The sequence below is a fragment of the Nipponia nippon genome, unplaced genomic scaffold, assembly GCF_047370975.1.
Source record: "Nipponia nippon isolate SJK-2023a ecotype South Korea unplaced genomic scaffold, ASM4737097v1 scaffold_2, whole genome shotgun sequence".
NCBI classification, from domain to species: Eukaryota; Metazoa; Chordata; class Aves; order Pelecaniformes; family Threskiornithidae; genus Nipponia; species Nipponia nippon.
Genome location: NW_028262336.1, coordinates 58,316,872 through 58,338,351, shown reverse-complemented (window position 1 = coordinate 58,338,351; position 21,480 = coordinate 58,316,872). Strand labels below are relative to the sequence as shown.

The following is a 21,480-nucleotide window of genomic DNA, read 5'->3' as shown; positions in this document are numbered from 1 at the left end:
CAAAAATAACTTTACCTACTAAACAATGTGAGCTAATAATTATCACTCACGAAAAGCAGCTTGTTATTATAAGATGTTCTATAAAAATATATTCCTCAGCGTATTTGTCAATAACAGTTCAAGAACTGAATTCGATCTTAACAATTATTAGGAATAAAATGGAAAAGCAGAAGAAATCAGCAGGCTGCTATGTAAATTCATGGTGTATTTGTGTCTTGGCTAATGTTTATACTTTTCATCCTTTCAACTCAAAAAGCCTATAGTGAAACTTCAGAAGGTGAAAAAAGGGATGAGCAAAGATGTGAGAATATTTCCATATAACACATGAGCAAATAGACTGTGATCTACAGACTGGAAATAAGTCTATAAAATCATGATTTATAAAAAGGATGGCTGTTCATTATCCCTTCCTAACCAAAAGATTTGGGAAAGGTGTTGGGGGAGAGGTGTCATAGAAATTAAATTAGTGAAGAGCAAGTTCAAAACAGACAGCTGGAATATTTTTCCCACAGTGTATAGTTTATCTGTAAAACTCCTTGTGACAGATGTTGAATTTACACAGGTTCAGCAAGGAGCTGGCTAAGCTGGCAGAAGGACAGTCCATCAGGTGCAATGCAATATAAAGATGCCATCTCTCATTCAAGAAGTCTCTGGATCACAGAAATCTCTGAAAGTTGGAACAAAACATCATTTTATGCTTGCTCTACTCCTGTGTTCTTCACAGGCACCCACTATGCCCCATTGACAGAGACAGATGCTGGGCTGGGCAGACCCTTGGCCACACTCAAGGCTAGAGTGGCCTATCTTTGCTAGATAGCTCAGTATTTGGCGAAGTTCTAGTATGTCCCTGTTTCTTTCCTTGCTTTCAGTAATTGCCCCGCTTATCTACTGGAGACAGTTTCTTTTAATGGGCTTTGCTTACATTGCCTTGTAGTGCTATAATTCATATACTGCTGTCTTACTGCATTTTACACCATTCAGAAAGGGTAAATGGATCTCAGAGTAGTCGTATATTTGCACTTACTCTATGGCTTAAAACAAACATCACCGAACAGATTAAAGGGATGTCAATGAAAATGAGAATCCTGTCCTCTGAGATCAGCCATGAGCATACCAAAGATGATACACTTTTACATAATTTATTACTTAACTAGTATTTTGTTCAGCCTTTTAGAAAGAGTTTCACTGCAAATATAAATTCCACCCGCTCTTCAAATTCACTCCATTTTTATGGGATCCTATACACTAGTTATGTCAAGGATGTAGTCACTGTAACTTGTGCCCTTCTCATGTGCAGATTACATTGATAACTATAATGGAAGTCAATGAAAAATATACTTCATTACCTTGAAATGATCTGAAGTACCTGGGTAATTTTCATTTTAGCAGATTGTCTGCTAATGTGAGAAACAACAGCAAGAGGACAGAAAAACATGTTTATCACTGTTATTTCTTTGGTTATTGAACATTAGATTACACTCACGTAAAGCCCTGTGCAAACAAACAGCTTTATCTTCTTTTTACAATTTGCTTTGTCCTATGAGCTCTCACTGAGCTCTTCTTATCTGTGCAAATGAAGCAACAGGATTGTTTAAGGAAGGAAAGCCAGTATATTTGAAGGAAATCCTCAGGAAAACAGTATATCATAAAAAAATTTCGTAGAAGCAGAATGAATTTAGCCTTAAGTTTGGTTGCCTAAACGCATGATCAATATGATTTCGTACTCCCTGTGCACTACTTGCCTTCTTTTGACAGGACAAGTAACATAAGAGAAAGAAAAATCTCATTTGAGTCCTGTTGATGTATCACTTCCGAAGCCTGCAAGATCTCTCTGGCACCAAAGTGTTCCAGAGTATTTGCTAAGATGAGTGAATGGAAATGAATTGCTGTGCTTCTATCTTCCTCCTTCCAGCAAACCGTAAATGCAGACATGCATTTTCATGTCAGCTAATGTGATTCCATTATTAGCATGAGTTTGCTTAGGGTTGGCAGGGGGGTTTCAAGGTCTCAGGAGCAGAATTAGGTTTTGCTTAGGTTTTTTACCCCTTAAAAAGAATAATAAAAAAGAATTAGTAAGTTGTGTTGTGGGACCATAGTCTCATTTTTATACTCCTAAATGACAACACTGTTTTAATGAAATAGAAAGAAAATAAAACGTTAAATCAATGAGTGAAAAAAAAAAAGGAAAAAAAACAATCCCCCAAAACCAGATAAAAACAAATGTGTTTTAGCAGAGCCTTATTTTGCATTTTCTAGGGCTTAATACAACAGTTCTTGCACAACCAGTGACTGCACCAACATTGCTCCAATGTGAGAAATGTTGAGGGCTATAAAATATTTTGTGAATATTTTTAACCAGGGATCAGTGTTAAGCTGATTAGCATAAATGTTTCTTTAATTGAAACAGAATTCCAGTTATTACAGAGGAAACTGCTCTTACAAAGATAACATGTCCACATTGAGAGTGGGACAGGCCAAATTCAATTTCAGACAAACTGTTTGGCAGAGTGACTTTCAAGCTCATCTCTTTGTGTTTTGCTTTGTTTTGATCCAGACTTTTTGCAGGGTTTTGGTTTTGGTGGATTTTTTTTAATAAAAAAGGAAGTGGAGGTTATGCTGGTTCTTGGGAGAAGACCTTGTGATCTACAGCTCATCGTTGTTAGAGCAGCCTCGAGGTTTCTCAACAGTGCTACAAAACTCAGCCCCACCACAGAAGACTTCACCAATGCAGGGGGCCTGAGCATGGATGGGGCTAGAAGTCTTGGTGGGAGGTTTTGGTGCAATGGAGAGAGCTCTTCTGCTCCTGCTCCACACGCTTCCTCTGCTACCACTGAATCTACCAGAAGGGGTGGGAGACAGTCTTTCTTTGAGTGGGAGCCGTGACTCATTTACATTAACCTCTTAATATCTTATTTCAGGCTTAAAAAAAAACATCTAGGTGAGGGATGCAACATGCATATGAGTAAAATGGGATGTATGATTAACCTCACACCCTCTGTGGGAGAGATACTGCTTCTCTCTCATTTACCAGGTTATCTCAAGCACTAAGCACAGGTGAAAGCCAGGTTTGATCATCTCTACCAGCCCCCTGTAATTCAGCCTTGTTCACTTGGGTTGCACTCACCAGCTTGCCAACTTCGCTGACTCAAGATAAAAAAGACCCACCAGTAATTCAGACCTGTCCCACAAAGGTAGTGGAATATGGGGATTGAGACCTTGGATGCCTTACACGACTTAATATTCATAATGAAAGTTTGACTTGTTCTGGCAGCCAATTATACAAAACAATGTGTGTGGTTTAACACATTATTATCAGAGAGAAGGAAATCAAAGCCAAAGTATGATCTCATTCTTCCATATAGTGTATTAACCTACTAAAAGATTTAGAGTACTCCATCACAGAAGTGAATTAATAATTAAATGGAAGATGTCTGGTGCTTTGTCACATTTTATGCCCATACTTTGGGAAGAAGAGGGACATTAGTTTATTTTAAGAAAAAAAGTAGCTTAACGCTGATTAAGAGCTTTAAAATGAAAAACAAAGCCTCCACAGAATGCAATCCCAGTTCCAAAATAATAATTCCTTCCACAGCACATTTTCAGGAGATGTGTTTATTTTTAAAAGTAGATAATGATACATCCTTCATGTGTACAGACTTTCTGCTTAACTGTCTATTATTACAACTTGAATATTAGTTACTTTAATGCAAATAGGTAAATACATTGACAAAGACAAATGAAGCCCTAAAAAGAAATTACTGAACATCTGCTATTGTGAATGAGTTTTTCATCTGTGACTATACTCAGATTGTGTCAATACAAACTTTCAGGCACAACATATTCCCTTGTGATGGTACCTTTTCATCTGCACAATAACTGTATTCATAATTAAATATATGGATTCTTTTAATTTTGATTGCCTAGTTCTGCAAATTGTTCACAAAACAGAAGGTTAAGAATGACCAAACTTGATGCTGATGCTGACAATTATTTTGACTGATACCATATGTTGGGGTTTTACACATCTTTTTCCTTTTATATGTCTTCTTAGTGTTCTGATATATAAACTAAATGAAACAGAAAGCTTCTTTGAGTCTTGAAAGTATAAATTACTATGAGTTCCAACCTACTATGACATGAGCAACAAGAAGATAGCACATCCCGATGGTACAGGACACAATCATCATGGGGAAACCTAACCTGAAACAACAATAAAATAAAGGAAAGATCAATAAGGATACAATAGTTTGTTCTCCAAGCAATTTACGAAAAGGAAGTTTAAGTTATTCTACACACTCCAAGCCTTGAATATGCTTATAGCAGTGCCAAAAGCATGGAGGTACTACAAGTAAGACAATATCCGGGAGTCTAATATTCAAGCTCACATTTCTACTTCTGGCTTATTTAAGAGATAGGTGGTCAAAATTAGCATAATTTCATTGGTTTCAGGGCATCTCTTCCAATTTACTCTGTCCCAGAATCTGGCATGCCTTGTTGTTTCATTTGTTGTTTGTTTGGGTTTTTTTTTCCCTTAGACAATATGCAATTATACTGGTAAAACAGCAATACTTACAAATTATGCAGCATTAGAATAGATTACCCAGTGTGTATCATTTCAGATTAGGTGTGTAACCTTACTATGGCACTTTATAACTTAATCTATGGCTGAAACCCATTAAATTGTTGCCATGTTGATCTGTAGTCACATACAGCTAGTATTCCTCTTCCGTACCTCTCACCAGGTTTAACAGACTTGAATGGACAGTTGGAAATAAACCCCAGGCAGCTGTAGAAGTGGTAGAACTTTGCTGTTCTATCAAAACAGCTATTTGTTTTTCAGCACAGATTAAGCTTTTCAGACAACACCCAGATTTTATAGCTTTCTTTAGACTGACAAACACAGGCAGCGGGGACAGACAACTGGAAAGGATGTTGTGGAGTTGGCCGAGTCCTACTCTGCTAGATTTGTAGGTCTTCCATATGTGTGAAAAGAAGGGAGTTTTCTCAAACTTAAAAGCATTTTGTGTGGTACTGAGGGACTGTGAAGAACCACTGCTGTGATCACACTCAATTTTTTTGTGTTACCAAAATCATAAGGAGAACTGAGAGGAGAAATGATTATGCCACAAACAACCCTCCTTATGTACTTTCTTTTGTCAAGTTCAGCCAAGAATTTCTGTAAACCTCATCAAGGCATGGCAATGATCTCTGAAGTACAGCATTTCATTTATTCTCTTCCTTGAAGTAAGACCTGCTTGTTACATGTGGGTATATTAGTTGTGCTTTTTTGCCTTGCTTGTTAGGAGCCCTCAGGAAGGTTCCCTGTGCTTGTTCCCCTCTGCCATTGCTGATCAGACCACTGATGAAGAGATGTCCATTTAGTAGGTGACAGGAGGACACCATTCTCTGAGCTTGGGTGGACGAATAGCTCCTTTCTTTAGGAAACTACAGCTAGAAGGGACCTCTTGAGGCATTACGTCTGGCCCCCATTTCCTCAGGGTATGAAACCACTTGCATAAAATGAAAATTAAACTTCTCAATGGCTCACTGCCACTCACTCTACTTGTAGCTGCAACACTACTCTAAACCTTGAGATCCTCATGAATCATGTTTCTTTCATTGCTGTTTTGTTGAAAAGCTGACTGAGGGAGGCATAGGTGTGACCAGCAAAACAGAGGTGCTTTCACCTTAACAGCCATTTATTCAAGTTACTGACAAGGGAATTTACCAGGAATGAGGGTCACTGCAAACATACAAAAATAAACAGCCCTGACCTATAACGTTTACAGAATAATTAGGAAACTAATAAAACTAATAAAACTAAATAATAATAATAAATAATAAAAATTAATAAAACTAAAAAACTAATAAAACTAATAAAAAAGAAAAAATAATAATTTGATGGCTAGCCAACTGCTTCTCAGATGCTTTCCTTCCTTCTCTCAGCAAATCTGATCTCTGTCCCTCCCTAATCTCACTTAGATAAAAGTGTCCAGATAGGACAAAAATGCAAACCAGCAATGGCCGTAGGAATAAAAAAGCATGGCTAAATATCCTCCTATACTCTTCAGTGTATCTAATGAATGAACCCTGCAGCTGTATCCATGACAGGCTGGTGAACTGGAGATTGCTACAACTCTCAACCGTCTGTTGTTTGGCAGAAAACAGAATTTTATTGACCTCACAGTTAGCAAACAGTGAGCTGGTATTGGGAGGAGTGAGGACAGCACAGATCTTAATCTCTACTAATGCAACATAACAGACCTCCCTGAAGAACACGCAGCAGCTCAGTAGTGAATGGCAATATAACACCTTTGTGAAGACTGGCAAGGGGAAGGAAAGATCCAAAAAGATTCAATGGTTACTCAACCATTGAAAAGAGAACAGAAAAGCTAGCTCCAGCTTGGAGGAGGTCCGTGCAAGAAAACAGATGAGTTATACAGGGCCACGTATAAACATGCAGGAATTCTAATCATACCCCCGCTATCACAGTGCCAGTCAAATGTGTAGCTGGAGCCAGACTTAGTCAGTCTGGGGAGGAACCTCATTTAATTTAGTGTGAATGCTTGCACAGGGCACTACTACAAAGCCATTATTCTCATTGCATGGACAATTACCCCTCAACTTGAGGCCTGAATTTCAGGCCCACTGGCTTGAGCACTAATGTAATTGGATCAAATTCAATGTCGAATGTGTGTACCAGAGAGAGGAATCATAGAATCATAGAATGGTTTGGTTTGGAAGGCACCTTTAAAGGTCATCTAGTCCAACCCCCCTGCAATCAGAAGGGACATCTTCAACTAGATCAGGTTGATCAGAGCCCCATCCAACTTGACCTTGAATGTTTCCAGGGGTGGAGCATCCACCACCTCTCTGGCAACCTGTTCCAGTGTTTTACCATCCTCATCGTAAAAAATTTCTTCCTTATATCTAGTCTGAATCTACTCTCCTTTAGTTTAAAACCATTACCCCTTGTCCTATCACAACAGGCCCTGCTAAAAAGTTTGTCCCCATCTTTCTTATAAGCCCCCTTTAAGTACTGAAAGGCCGCAAGAAGGTGTCCCTGGAGCCTTCTCTTCTCCAGGCTGAATAACCCCAGCTCTCTCAGCCTGTCCTCATAGGAGACGTGATCCATCCCTCTGATCATTTTTGTGGCCCTCCTCTGGACCCGCTCCAAAAGGTCCATGTCTTTCCTGTGCTGAGGACTCCAGAGCTGGGCGCAGTACAGGAGATAAAGCTCAGTCAGTAAGTATTAGTTACTGCAGAGTTAATCGAATACTTGCGTTGATTCAGTGCCCTATTATTCTATTACTCTACCCATTGCTCTCCCCCAAAGGAAGATACAGCTCCTGTCCCAGGCCACATACAACACAATGTTTAGGTACCTATATTTTCTTTAGTTATATCAAATTTAAGAATGCATTTTAAATAATGTGAAAACTACTTCCAGCAACATTCATTTTCAGCATACTACTTGGAGTCAAAAAGCAGCATGTCATTCAGTTGCTCCTGCCCAGGAAAAAGGATCAGCAGAGTTTAGAAGTCATAAAAACCTTTCTTGCACTAAAACTTCAGATTCGTAAGAAACATAAATTAGCATCTTTGGCATAAAAATACATTTTTATGTGATCTTGTAACAGCATCTGACGTTACATTTTTATACACAAACGAAGGGAACAGGGCAGATGGATCCCGCACTGGATAGCCTTTTCTTCCCTCTGCCTCTCTGCAGACAGGAAGATACACACATACTGCGTGGTACAAAAGGTTCATCCCAACTCAGGGAGTTTTCACTGCTGCAGAGAGGAAGCGGGGTCAGACACAAGGAAAGGATGGATGACAGGATCTGGCATTCACCCCACTCTTCCCTCCTCCTCTTTGTACTAGAAGCTTACATGTAAAACTGAGATCTAAATGAAATTGCACAGCTTAAATATACACAGCAAGCAGATGTTAGTTCAGTGCGAGGTAGTGAGAGCATTTCAAGTGAGAGCCCCAGGGATTTGTCTTGGACAAAGTTTTACTTATTAATAACTTCAGCAATGCAGTAGTGAAAAACTTGCAAATCACCCCAGCACAAGAGAGATGCCAGACCCTGTCGACGAACAGAATTCAGCATGTTCTTAGCAAATTAAAATGAGAATTTGAAATGAACAAGAGGAATCTCTGTGAAGGTAAGTGTGAAGTACGTATTAGAATTCAAACGTGGACACAAAACCAGCAAGGAAAATGAAGCTTTTCACTGGTAATGACCTAGTTATTTCTGATCCTGCCTCGCTGCAAGGTTTCTGGCCCTGTATTTACTTAGAAGAAAAGGAAACTGGTGTATGATTATTCTGGGAATAAATCCCATTTTTATTGAGTACCTACAGGTGTGAATATTAAGGTTTTCTTAGGTTACTAGTTTATCCAATATTATTTGCTAAACAATAATAGTGAAGCCTTTGGGGTCTGAATTGAATTTTCCTGGACAAACTGATCTCCTTGCAGCTCTATTTTGTGATGCTTTAAGAGCCAGCAGGACCTGGGATGTACAAGACCCAGGTTCAGTGCCCTGTTCTGCCTGATTTGGGACATGACATACAAAATGTTCTCACTCATAAAAATCACACCTAAGGCACTGCCTTCCTTGACAGGTTATAATGTGCATCCTCAGGGGGATCTGTGGAAGAACCATGCCTCCAAGGAAACGGGGAACCTTCAGTGATTCCTCAGTGGAAAAGCAACAGCAGAAATCTCCCAAGACCAAACCACTGGCAGTGAAAGAAGCCTGGTGGTAGCCAGGGGTAAGAGTTAAAAAAGAGTTAAAGCTAACTTCTACTCCCACTTGTATTTGCAATTTAATGTACAGTTTAAACTCGACTGGTGGAGTTTGCATCAGACTTAAAATTTTTCTTTTCTCGCTTCATATCAGTCTCATACTGCAAGTTCTGTAGAAGATATAACCTCAGCTTTGCAGAAAAGGACCTGGGAGTCCTGGTGGACACCAAGTTGAACATGACCCACCGATGTGCCCTTGCAACAAAGAAGGCTGGTGGTATCCTGGGATGCATTAGGTAAAGTATTGCCAGCAGGTCAAGGGAAGTGATCTTTTCCCTCTATTCAGTTCTGGTGAGGCCACACCTGGAGTGTTGGGTCCAGTGCTGGGTTCCCCAGTATAAGAGAGGCAGGAACATACTGAAGAGAGTCCAACAAAGGGCAATAAAGATGATTAAGGGACTGGAGCATCTCTCATGTGAGGAAAGGCTGAGAGAGCTGGGACTGTTCAGCCTGGAGGAGAGAAGGCTCAGGGGGAAACTCATCAATGTGATTAAATGCCTGAAGGGATGGTGTAAAGAAGACAGAGTCAGGCACTTCTCAGTGGTGCCCAGTAACAGGACCAGAGACAATGGGCACAAACTGAAACACAGGAGCTTCCCTCTGACAATCAGGAAACACTTTTTTACTGTGAGGGTGACCGAGCATTGGCATAGGTTGCCCAGGGAGATTGTAGACTCTCCATCCTTGCAGATATTCAAAAGCCATCTGGACACAATCCTTGGCAACAGACTCTAGGTCACCCTGCTTGAGGGGGACCTCCAGAGGTCCCTTTCAGCTGCAACCATTCTGTGATTCTCACCCACCTATTTGTTCCTCTGTTATTCAACACAGGATAAGAAAGCATCGTCTGCACACCTGAAGATTGGCATGCAATCAGAAAATATTTAACAAAGGACAGATGACATAATTCTTCTCATTCTTGGACAGTCTCTCATCATATGCAATGCTTTGCTCTGGAAGTTTGACAATCAAGCTTATTTTTAAAAGAACATCTAAATGCCTCTGAAAACAGCCTCAAAAAAGACACTCAGGTGTCAGTATACTTAGAAGATACATAAGGTTATTTCTAAATGAAAGGAAAGTTACAGCTTTTAATGAAGTTTCATAATTTGATTCGCAAAGGAACTCATTTATGTTTCTTTTCAACAAAAGGGTATAACCACAATGTTCATGGATCTCAATGAAAAGAATGCATCATAACCCTCATGAACTGAACTCCAGAAGGGTATTTTTTTTAATGGAAGATAGGACAATTTTACCTTGATGAAGAATAGAACTCAACCAGTTTACAAAAATTATATAGGTCTGCATAGGTTGTAGGCTCATGCAGCACAGCTCTGTGAGCAAGTACTTTTTCTGTACCTCAGCTAGGATTACATAGCAGAGTGAAATCCTTTTTTTGGGGAAAAAAAGGAGAGGACAAAAATACTTTTATAAATGTAAGACTTGTTTGTGAATACTGTAGTTTATGAAGTTCTCCATGTTTTTTCAGCTTTATCCAAAACAATCTATAAATTATTTAAACTAACCATCTTAGGAATATAGCTCATTTTCATTGTGATTATTTGCTGCCAAATTCTCCTATGTAGATATTTTCACAAAAGTTTATTTTGACTTTTCATCCTAATTGTTAGAAAAAGAAAACCTCAGAATTCCTTGGGAAAAAAAAAAATCCATTTTTATTAGCTCTATAGATTAATTCCCTACCTTTTTTTCTTTGGCTTTGGGAAGGAATGGAAACTGAAAGGAAAGATTTTTAATTTGTTGTCTGCCTTACTCTCAAAGCCACTAAGAATTTTCCTCTTGGCCAATTTCTCTGTTCTTATTATGTCTGTGGTCATTTTCCTGTCATCTTATTTCTTTTCTCCCTTTCTTGCAGACCACCTTATGAGCCTCCTGTCATTTTGGTTGTGTCAGCCTTTCCATTATTCCAAGTCTTTGACATACTGATCCAGTTTACCTGAAAGGAAAGTATGGTCTTTACTAACAGCTTGAAGAAAACAGATTCAAAATGTTTATCACGTGCCCATGACTCCTTCAAATCCAGACACCTGTTGTAGCTCAGAAAACAGGTGGCTAAAACTGCAAGTGATCATTAATTCAACATTAAATTGCTGTGAATTTCATATAGTCTGGAATTACATAAAAATTACAGTGTGGTTACCTACTAGTTACTATACACAGGAGTTACTGTGTAATTTAAATCACAGAACAAAACCTATAATCCTATTTTCTTCTGATTGCTAAAATTATAATAATTTCTCATGATATTCTAACTGTTTTGAGTCTATGCCAGGATTTCCCATAGAGCCACTGCCAGGAGTGAACCTGAGATAGGGAAAATCAGATCCTGAGTGAGAAAATGTAAAGGTGTTAGGTTTTGCCTCCCACAGTCTAGAACATCCTTCTGAAGGTGTTTTGCTGTAACATCAACACTTTTATATGTGGAATGAGCAATGGTTTTTTCTTGGCCTTCCAAAACTCTGATTATCTAAAGAAAAAAGTGCAAACTTTCATTGTAAGAGAATAGTTGGTCTGCCTGCTCCACCTGGCAGATTCAAGTGACTATTGATAGAATATTTGTTGCAGTATCTGTCTAGGTCTCTGTGGTACAACCGAGATGAAATACAGGACTGTCAGAACAAGTGACTCTGATAACTATCCAAAACTTATTCGTACACGGTAATCTAGCAACCTGTATGAAACACCATAAAAATAATTGAAAAACACATCAATTTTAGTCAAAAAATACTGTAATTGATTATTTTAAAAATCAGCAAGACACTAGATATTAGATGACAATAACATCTAGCATTTTTTTAGAACTAAACATACAGTTCCAATAGGAAATGGTGAAATCCTGCAGACGGCCAGGAAAGAACAGAGCTCAAGTTCTGAAAGCACAGAACTACCGGTGACATTTTACTGGAGAAGAGCAGCATAACACTGAAAAATTTATGGAAGTTATTTTTCCCACTATGCTTGTGATTCTAATATCCCTTTAAATAAACAAATTGATATTAATAATTTGGCAACGTGCCCAAGGTGTTCAAAACCTTATATCTAGGTGACAAAGGGGGAAAAACAGTAACTCTCCACATATAGCCTTAAGGGCCCCATGGCCAACATAAATATCCCATATTTAAATGAGAAAGAGAATGACTTCAGTCAAGTTCATTGCTGTCAGTGGATGTAAAAGAAGCTAGATTCTGACCTTTGTCCATGTTGGGATGTGTTTTGTTAAATTTATATAGCACGCTCAAATCCAGATTACCTGGCTCTATAGATTAGGCGTCAGTGGGATGTTATTTTAGAGAGAGACACACACAAGCCAATGGCCTGAAAAATACCTTAAACTTGAATCACTTGTTCAAGCATAGGAATAATTGCATCCTAACTTAGAAAACACATTTAAGTGTCTTGCTGGATCAGGAGTCAAATAGACAAATCAAGTGACCACAGATATCTCATCTGTAGTCTTTTTTGGAAGATATCCAAAGGCAGGAAAGCTGATATAATGATAAGACAATATGATTCCCCTGTGTACCCATCTTTGCTTCACCCATCTATCTGCCCTATGGCATGAAACACATCAGTCTCCAACAGATAAGTTGCAGCTTCAAGTAAAAATCTAGTTACTTTTGACATGAATGAAACAATTTCCCAAAGCAACTCACAAGATTGCCCCAAGTTAACACCGCTTGCTTTCTACCTGACTGCCAAAATCTAGAGCGAACCAACCATGTTTGAACATGTCAGGTGCATCCTTTTCCCGAGAATGCTTACACCAACTACCAACCAACCTTCAGCCCAGGCGACAGCCAGGAAAACAGAGAGCAGAGGAAGCTCTGCTCTGTACAGTCTGTTTAAAAGAGTATATTTTCTCTTCCATCAACAGATACTCCCAAGAAACATACACTATACAATGTTAAAGCTCCAAAGTGAGCTGTCAAAACTATAGAAGTTTATCATTAAGCAATAACTCCATTCTTTGTCAGGCAGTGTTGTTACAACTATTTGAAAATAAGTGATTTTATATGCTGTATGTTGACAAAAAGGAATATGTCACAGACTGAATTTTAGCTCTGTCTTTAGTCAGATGTTTTTTCTTGGTTTTGCAATGTAACATACTTGATTTTGTTTCTAACATTTGTGCTCCAAAGAGACCAAAGCATTGCAAACACAGCGTTTATTGTTAGTGCCAATGTGCAGCTAGACAAATTGTTTACCACTACATTTACTAGAGCTGAGGTAAATTCTGCAAAATTAAATATGCACACTGTCTAGCAAATTCTACTGGTAAATTTAGTTTAAATAGTTTCAATTCACATGAGTTTCTTGTCCATTAATGACAAAATTATTTTTTTTTATTGCCAAGACTATTTGAGTCCCCAAAAAGTCCCTAACAATCCATTACTTGGTGCTTCAATATGAAAATCCTAGAGACAGAGTAGACTTTCTATTCATTATTAGGGGAACGTGTTTTACATAGACAGGTAAGTTCCCTTCCTGCCTACTGAAGAAGTAGGACATGCCATGATAAAGTGTGGCATAAAGACTCAAGATGATCTGTTAGATTTTTTGGGTTTATCACCACTTCATGTCACCCTTGGATCTACCATTGTATATTAGCAATATATTTGCTGTCCACATCCTCCAGGCAGACCCCAAAACAACTTTAGTCCTCAATTGTTGCTTCTGGTTTTGTTATGAAAGCTTCACACCATTCTAAAATCTAGGAAATGCAAATATATTAAATTGATTCAGGTCCTTGGGAAAGCCATGCTTATTCCTCTCCCACACATCTGTGTAATGAGGTGTAGTTGTGAGTCAGCTTAAGATGATTAAAATCATCATGGACGACTAGCAGAGAAAATCAATGAAGTATGTCTCCTCTGACAGTACTTTAAGAGACTCATGTACTGATTGTGAGGACAAACCTCAGTATTCCTGGCAGTGAATTGTTCTCATGAATTTTTTGAATGGTTTTGATACAAATATTCTACTAATGAGACAGATTTATACAAAACTAGTGAGATTTACTGTGAAAAAACAAATGCATTAGGACTGCTGAAATAGGTTTTGCTATGTTTACAGTTAGTGTTTCTGTATTTTATGAAACATTTAACATACTGTAAACTCACTTTTGACAATTATATGCTTTTTGCTTTGCAAAAAGCAAATTTGAGGCTTAGCCACATTTTTGTTAAAATACCTTTTTATAGCTCAAACCTCTCAGTTACAGAAATTTCTCATAAAATAAAGTGTTTTGTCTATTTTTGAAACAAACTATCTACAAAAAATTTTTAGGCTACATTATTTTTCTACATGGTCTAAACAAACCAAAGATAACAGATATGGTAGAAATTAACTGTGATTTATTTTAGTTCCAAAATGTTTCAAATTAAATAACCTTTACTTACCCTGTATTATCTTGCTTTTTCTCAGTGAGGATTCAGGAATGGAAGTTACCTGAATGCTATTTCCATGAATGTCCTTAATCCCAGTGCTCACAAATGGTATCTTGGGACACTTCTCTTAGTTTTATTTTTTTTTCCCCCCAATGTGCTCTTTTATTTTCATTAAAGCACAAGATAAAAGGAAAATGACATTTTACAGTAAAGATCAATCAGTCAATTCTTTAATAATTTCAACAGAGCACTCTCAACTATTCTAAAAGCCCTGGACTTTGCTAAAAAGCCAGATGCTACATAAGAAAGAATATGTTCCACCCCATTGCCCTCTCCTCTTTCTCCCTGCTTTGAGACTCCCATTCATGTGCCATAGAATGTGATGATAGAGAACTCATACACAGCAGTTTACCAGGACAAAGAAGCAATGTAATTGCCTTTTGAATTAAAAAGTAGAAGGATGTTTCCTGTGCACTAATGATTATTTTCATTATGAACTCAGCAGATGACTCTTGATAAAAGGTTGTTGATGTTGTAAGGCCACTAAACTTTCCACCACAAACCCTACGCTTTAGGCCACCCAGTCTAAGACAAGAGCAGAGGGTGCAGATTTTCATTCCACCACGGTGCACTTGGAGGCTTTTCTGCAGCCCACCATGAAATGCCAACCAAAGGCAAATAAGGGGGCAGCTGGAACCTCCCAAGCCCTCTGTGCCATCATGGTGCACTGCAGCGTACAGTTCTTCCTACCCCAGAGAAGCCACAGATCTGAGCTCTTATGTGCTTACTACAAGGAAAGATTTTGTTAACCACAGGTCTAATTTTAAGTGCACTGGCAAACTAAGGTTAAATAAAGTGAATCCTATTCTAAGTTTATTAGTTCCTCAGCACGTTAAAGCTCCCATATACAAAGCATTAGACAAATAAATACTCTACAAATATATCCTTCCAGACTGTCACAGATATATACCAATACTTCTTACGAGATGAAAGAGGAGACCTAACGGATGGACAAGATAGAAAAAGTATAGTATAGAGAGGCAGATAAGTACCACTAGCAGCATGTTTTAACATGGGGTAGCTACATGACCAGTTCACAGGTGTTGCAAGTCAATCAGAAGCATCACCTGGGGTTCACTGTCTAATTGTTATGGATGGCAGATAACCCTTAAGGTGCTTCAAGTTGAAAGGTCAAAGCTTGAGAAACTCCAGTTCTCTACTCCTAAAAATGAATACACAAAGTTTTCAGAAGTTTCTTTGAGAAAGACCACATCAGTCCCAGTGTTCTCATCTAACCCACACCACCATGAGCATTATTCAGGCCTGCATTGGCAATAAGGATTACAGAGTAACTCAAATGAGGGGAAAACAGGAATAAAGTAATTAGATTTTTTTAAATTCTGAAGACATCCTAATATCTTCATATTTTCAACAAGTGGGTGAAAACTAAGCTGGTTGTTTCACAAATTTCTGCCTCCCTCCTTCCATCTCCATCCCTGCAGTGGAAGAGCTGGATTGCTGCTCCAGGAATGCAAGGGTGCACCAGCCACCCACCTGGGCATTGCTTCATGGGCCTACCCTTAGCTCATAACATGACGCAGGAGTGTCATGGAAGTTCCATAGCAAGTGAGTTATGCAGGAGGCCAGATGGTCGGGGCCAACCATTTATACCAAGGCTACATGCACCATAGTCTTCCTCCTTTATTGTTTTAGTTGTTTCATTCTCTTTTGAACAGCTTGGACAATGAAATGGTTGGTTTTAAGTGTTGTCAAGTGATTCTGAACCATTCCTAAGTCCCACCACAGGATCACATTATTATCTTTCTAAAACATCAGGATCATTGTTTCGGGTATGTTTATGACGGTTTTCATTTTAGTTTATTTCTCTGAATTTGGCCTTTTCAGCTAAGGTCAATAGACTTTTGAATTTTCTGTCTTAGAAACAGAAGGTACAGTGTTGCATTCTGATGCATTTCAGCTGTAGCATTATGAAACAAAATCGTAAGCAAAAGCTTGGCATTAATATCCTTACAGTGCTAGAGATGGAATATGAATATTTCTTGACTGTTTGGAATAACTGAGAGGGTTTTTTTTTTCCATTTGCCTTTAGAAAGTCTATTCTTTAGATAATTTCCATAGTACTAGGAAAACAATTTACCTGTATGGATGCCACTTAGTTTTGAGCCTCTAACAGTTTTTGTTCAGCCTTCATTATCAGCAGGTAGTAAAGAAAAGGCTTAATAAGAAACAAACTCAGGGAAAAAAAAAACCCTACAAATATGTTAAAAATTATTTAGTAATATATGTTACACAGCACTACAAAGGAAAAAAAAAAAAAACACACAAACAAACCAGAATGCCTTTTCAACATTTCCTGGGATGAATTTTTCCCTTTTTCTTTACTAGACTTTTTCAAGGCAAGTAGAATGAAATGAATCCTAACAAAAAAAAAGAACCTGCAAAACCTTATCTATTTTTCAGGAATAGGTTTTGTACCTTCTCCCAAAAAAGCAGCTCTTAGTCACTATCATTTTAAAACTGATGTCATTGCACAGCTATTACCATTTTAGCCTATTGAACTACTACAGATCTGCTTAAAACTTTAGAGTACTCCTATTTAAGTAACCCTCACTGAAGCTGGACAACTGCAAGTGTTGACCAGGAAATTGTTATTCTAGTAGTTTATTAGTGCTGTTTAAATTAATGCAATACCCCTGAGTGTAAATATGATCAGGAAGATAATAATTTTTAAAAGCTATCAAAAATCACTGCTAAGTTCAAGCACTAAAAAAGCAAAGAATATACTAAATACTACCACATCTTTTGTGTGAGAAATAATATCTAGTTTACACAAGAAAATAAAAATTTATTTACTATCCCATGAAAAGCACTACTTCCTTTAAGCAGTTCTATTTTCAAATGCATTATAATGAAAATAATATAAGCATTAAATCGTCCTTTCTTCTGATCATGTTGGGAGACACCAGGATAGCCTGTTTGACACATTATTTAGTAACAGAGGGAAAATCACCTTGCTAGTTCTATGAAAAATATCAAATTATTTGAGAAAATGCCATGTAAAACTATGATTCTGATGTAATTTCAAATGTCTGTATGATGCTTTGGCAAGCAAACATGAAGCATGGGATAAAGCAGGCTCAAGCTGAGGAGAATTAATATACTGTCTTAGGAAGGCTTATTAGTCAGGGTTCATATGGCAAATGTATATAAGCTTCATACTGACAGCGTTCTCTGAGTTTCCCGGACTTCATGTCTCTTCCTGCCATTTAAGTTATCTTTGTGATTGGATCTCTTGCAAATTGTTTTTCAAAACAATGTTTAGAGATACAGAATTTCTCCAAGCAAATATTCTCAATCCAGCACTTTCTGACTAATTCTGGTAATTGCTAAAGTACCGTATTTAATTAGAAAATCACTTTCTAATTTCAATAATCTTTGAATAAGACTCTTGTTCAGCAACTATAGTGACTGTCTAATCAAATTGAGCATGTTGTAATTAACTGGAAACTTGACATTTGATGTAATAACTATATGAACCTGAAAAAAGTAGGATTTTTTTTTATAACAAAAACTATTTATACCAGCATATATGACATTACACATGTGAGAATTCAAATATGTCTTGCTCAATACAAACAACTGTATGTGAATTTTATATCAACTCCCAGGCAGAATAAAAACAGAAACTGAGTTAATACAGTTTGGCTTTTTATCTCTCCAAGTCAAATTACAAAAAGCATGGAAATCAAGCACTTCACTAATTCTTCTCTACTTACGATCATCTCTACTTTGCTGAACTTGTTCGCTCCTCAAACTCCCCTTCCTCCTTTCTTGCACCAGCTCACTTATGCCCAGCTTAAGATGCACAGTTTGTCAGAATAGGACTATCTTCCACTCGGCTGTTTACAAGCTCAAACCCCATTGTTGCTGGGCATACAGCCTCTGCCCCTTACTGAAGGCAGTGGTGGCCTCACACCTCCCCATAAAATACTTGATCTTCCAGTAATCAGAAAGGCCAGTGGTGGCAATAACTAGCCAGGACCCACAAGTGGATTTAAAGATTGGTTCTCCAGCTAGGGAATGTCATCCAGACTGAAGTGAGAAAGGAGATTTTCAGTCCAGTCTCAAAATCATGAGTCACACCTGGACTCCTATAACTGTGCTCTCATTTCAGGGAGTAGTAGGGTGACTGACCAGCTACTTGTTTCTTTAAAATCCAAAGACACAAATGATCAATTTATGTTTAACTCTAATTAATAATAAGCAGCTAAATAAAACATTCTAGCCAGCTCACCATTGCAATGGCATCAGTTTCTTTATATAGAAGCTCTTGGCCGCAGTCCCTCCATGTTAACCATTCCTCCCTGCATCTCCCTAAAGCTGCTTTGCTGTCTGCTATTCCCCAATTACTTTGGTTTTGCCTTTTGATGCTGTCTCTAATAAAGACCACTCCACACCCTCTCCTGTCTCTTTCACCACAGCTACCCTTACAAAGCCTATTTCTGTATATGTGAGCAAAGAATATATGTTGTGAGACACACCCGTACAAATCTACATCTAAGCTACTGGCTTTTCTAGGACAGAATTTGTTTGACTTTTATAAGTCGTTTGTGTTAGGATGAAATGAATCACTTTCTAAAAGTTATTTCTTGCCATTGACTACAATGAGAGCTGGATGTGGAAATAAAGATATCAACACTGTAGAATGGAAGAGTGAGGTGAGATGAATTTTTACTGACAAGCAGCTCTATGAACATTTGAAAATAATGAAGCCTTATTTCCTACCAATTTGTGTCTTAAGTTTGATTGACTTTCTGTCTAAGCAGAAAGCTCCAACTGAAGCTTTCTTCCATAGCTTATAATGACACTCACCTGCATGGATTTTTTCAGCGTGTAAAGAAGTGTGGGCTCAGACTGCGCTTTCCCTCAGTGGGAATACTAATAGGGTTTCTTTTCCTCTTTCCAGCCATCGACTTTGATTACATTTTAGGGACTTTAATTATATTTGAGAAATCAAGCCTTCTTTCCCCACCATCCTTTTCCCTGTCAAAAATGTTTGATGTTGATAAGCGCATTCTGAAGTTATTAGGTGGGAAACACAGAAACATATTCACAGCAGTATGATTGCACAGGAAACCTGGTGAAAAGTTAGGCTTTGATAGAAAGAGAGGAACAAAAAGCATTTCAAAAGCATTCTTTTTTTGAAACATACTCGTTACAAGCAGCTAACTGATCTTGAGATGTGCCAAAGGCTTACCTTGATATAACTCAAGAATGATTAGAGAAAGGGATGTAGCTTTGCATGTGCTTACACTATATAGTTCTAGTCTCCAACTTATTGTCAGAATGCATAGAGGCATGGGAAAGTAACAAGGAAGAGAAAAAAATGTGAAGTTAAAAGTTGGCATGAATTAGCATACATTTTGATTTGAAATTTCATGCAATCCCTAAGGATTTTTTAAGTTAAACATAGAAACTAAAATTCAGTTATTATGTTACAAAAAAGAAAAATTATTATCACAATTCAATTGTAAATTTCAAAGTGATCTGAACTAGTGTGCTGATGATGATGTTCCCACAGTACATATCTCAGACGCTAATAACAAACAGAAAAGTGAAGTTCCATTTACCAAAATTCTTTAAACCAGCTGTATGACTTAATAAATGATCTTTAACAAAGTTCAAATAAAAGGACCATTTTAATCAGTTTACTACTCAGACGTATACCTACTGAACATGAAAATATTAATGAAGTAGGGAATAGTTTATTATTATTGCTCAAAGTGATAATACTTCTGCATGCAGTTTGTATTCTGAATAATTACATATCCTGAACACTGTTCAGAAATCTCACAAAGCCAAAAATTAATATTCCAGCAGTGTACCTCATAACTGAAAAGCCAAGTTATTCTTATGATGAAGAATAATATCGGCCAAAATGCAAAGAACAAGTGAGCTGCTTGTATGTCTTGGTTGAAATTATTAAACATGAAAAATGTATTTGAGGTTTTTTTCTAAATGCAACTACATCATTAGTTTGCACCAAATATACCATGCTCTGGTAGCTACAATGGAAATAAACAACTTGCACAAGTGTCACTGAAGTAATTTATTTAATTATAAGCTTCAGCACATATTTAGTATTTCAAATTCTTCTATGCATTGACATACTAATTGCTAGCACTTCAAAATATACAGTGACTAAATATACTTTGTGTCAGAAGCATATACTCACTAGATTTTCTGTACAATATTCAAAACATGCAATAATCTTAGTAACCATTTAAGTGAGGAGATACTTATTCTGCAGTCTGACTAGTACAATGACAGAACATCAAAGTCCATGTAAACATATGAAGTGATTGCAGGTTTAACCAATGGCTTTTTGAATGTCAGCATACCAGACATAAAGCTTCTTTTCCTTGGTATGCATGTACGTGCATTTACGGCAGGGAAAGGAAATTAGTTTACCCTGTAAGACAAAAAGCCCTGCAGGGGCAATGAGAAAGATATACATTGCCTGCTGCCTATTTCTCCTTGTAGACCATAAATCTTGTGCAATATTCACAGCATCTGGTGGGGTGAGCTCTACACTGTAATGCAGTTCATGTAGTTCTCCTCCATATTAGTGTATATATATGTATCAAAAAATAGGATTTTCCTCAACTAAGCTGTAAACTACTACAGTCAAGTGCCAATTTCATTTTGGGCCTCAGCTTGACCCTCCACCTAATTTTTTTTTTCTTCAGTCAGTGACAGAAACTTGCACATTTTTTCCAACTATACTTAGTAAGTCTGATAAAAGAGGTTACTTCTTTCTACAGGCCGTGTGCTTGCTATGTCCTCAAAACATGTAGCAAGGTCTCCCAAGAGTACAAGCACAGGATAACAACGGAGGTCCCACACGTATAAACACAAATCACAAAAGGTCAGTTATTCATGGCTGAAGGGAAGCCACCCTCAAGGCCAGGCAGAACTGGTTTTAGGGCATAATAAATAGAGCAAAGAAGATGTATCCAGTGCATGTAAAACACCATATGTATGGTTAAAATGCAAAGGATGTAAGAAAAAAGTATAAAAAGAGGAATAGCTCCAATACGCATGATAGCAAATGAAGAGCAGAAACAAAATTTCTTCAGCACAGGATCGCCCACATCTGATCAATACCACCACTTATCTGTAGCAGGTCCTTCCTCACCTTTGGTAGAGAAAGAGATTTGTTCTTCTC

At 37.7% G+C, this 21,480-nt stretch overlaps 1 protein-coding gene across 1 annotated transcript in view; it reads right to left on the bottom strand.

The window, feature by feature from the left end:
- Nucleotides 1-4,069: 4,069 nt before the first annotated feature.
- Nucleotides 4,070-21,480, bottom strand: part of OCA2 (OCA2 melanosomal transmembrane protein) — a 182,469-nt gene continuing 165,058 nt past the window's right edge. The window contains exon 23 of the mRNA XM_009472559.2: nt 4,070-4,200. Within this exon, the coding sequence (XP_009470834.1) occupies nt 4,113-4,200 (88 nt within the window). The 3' untranslated portion in view covers nt 4,070-4,112. The remainder of the gene's footprint in view (nt 4,201-21,480) is intronic.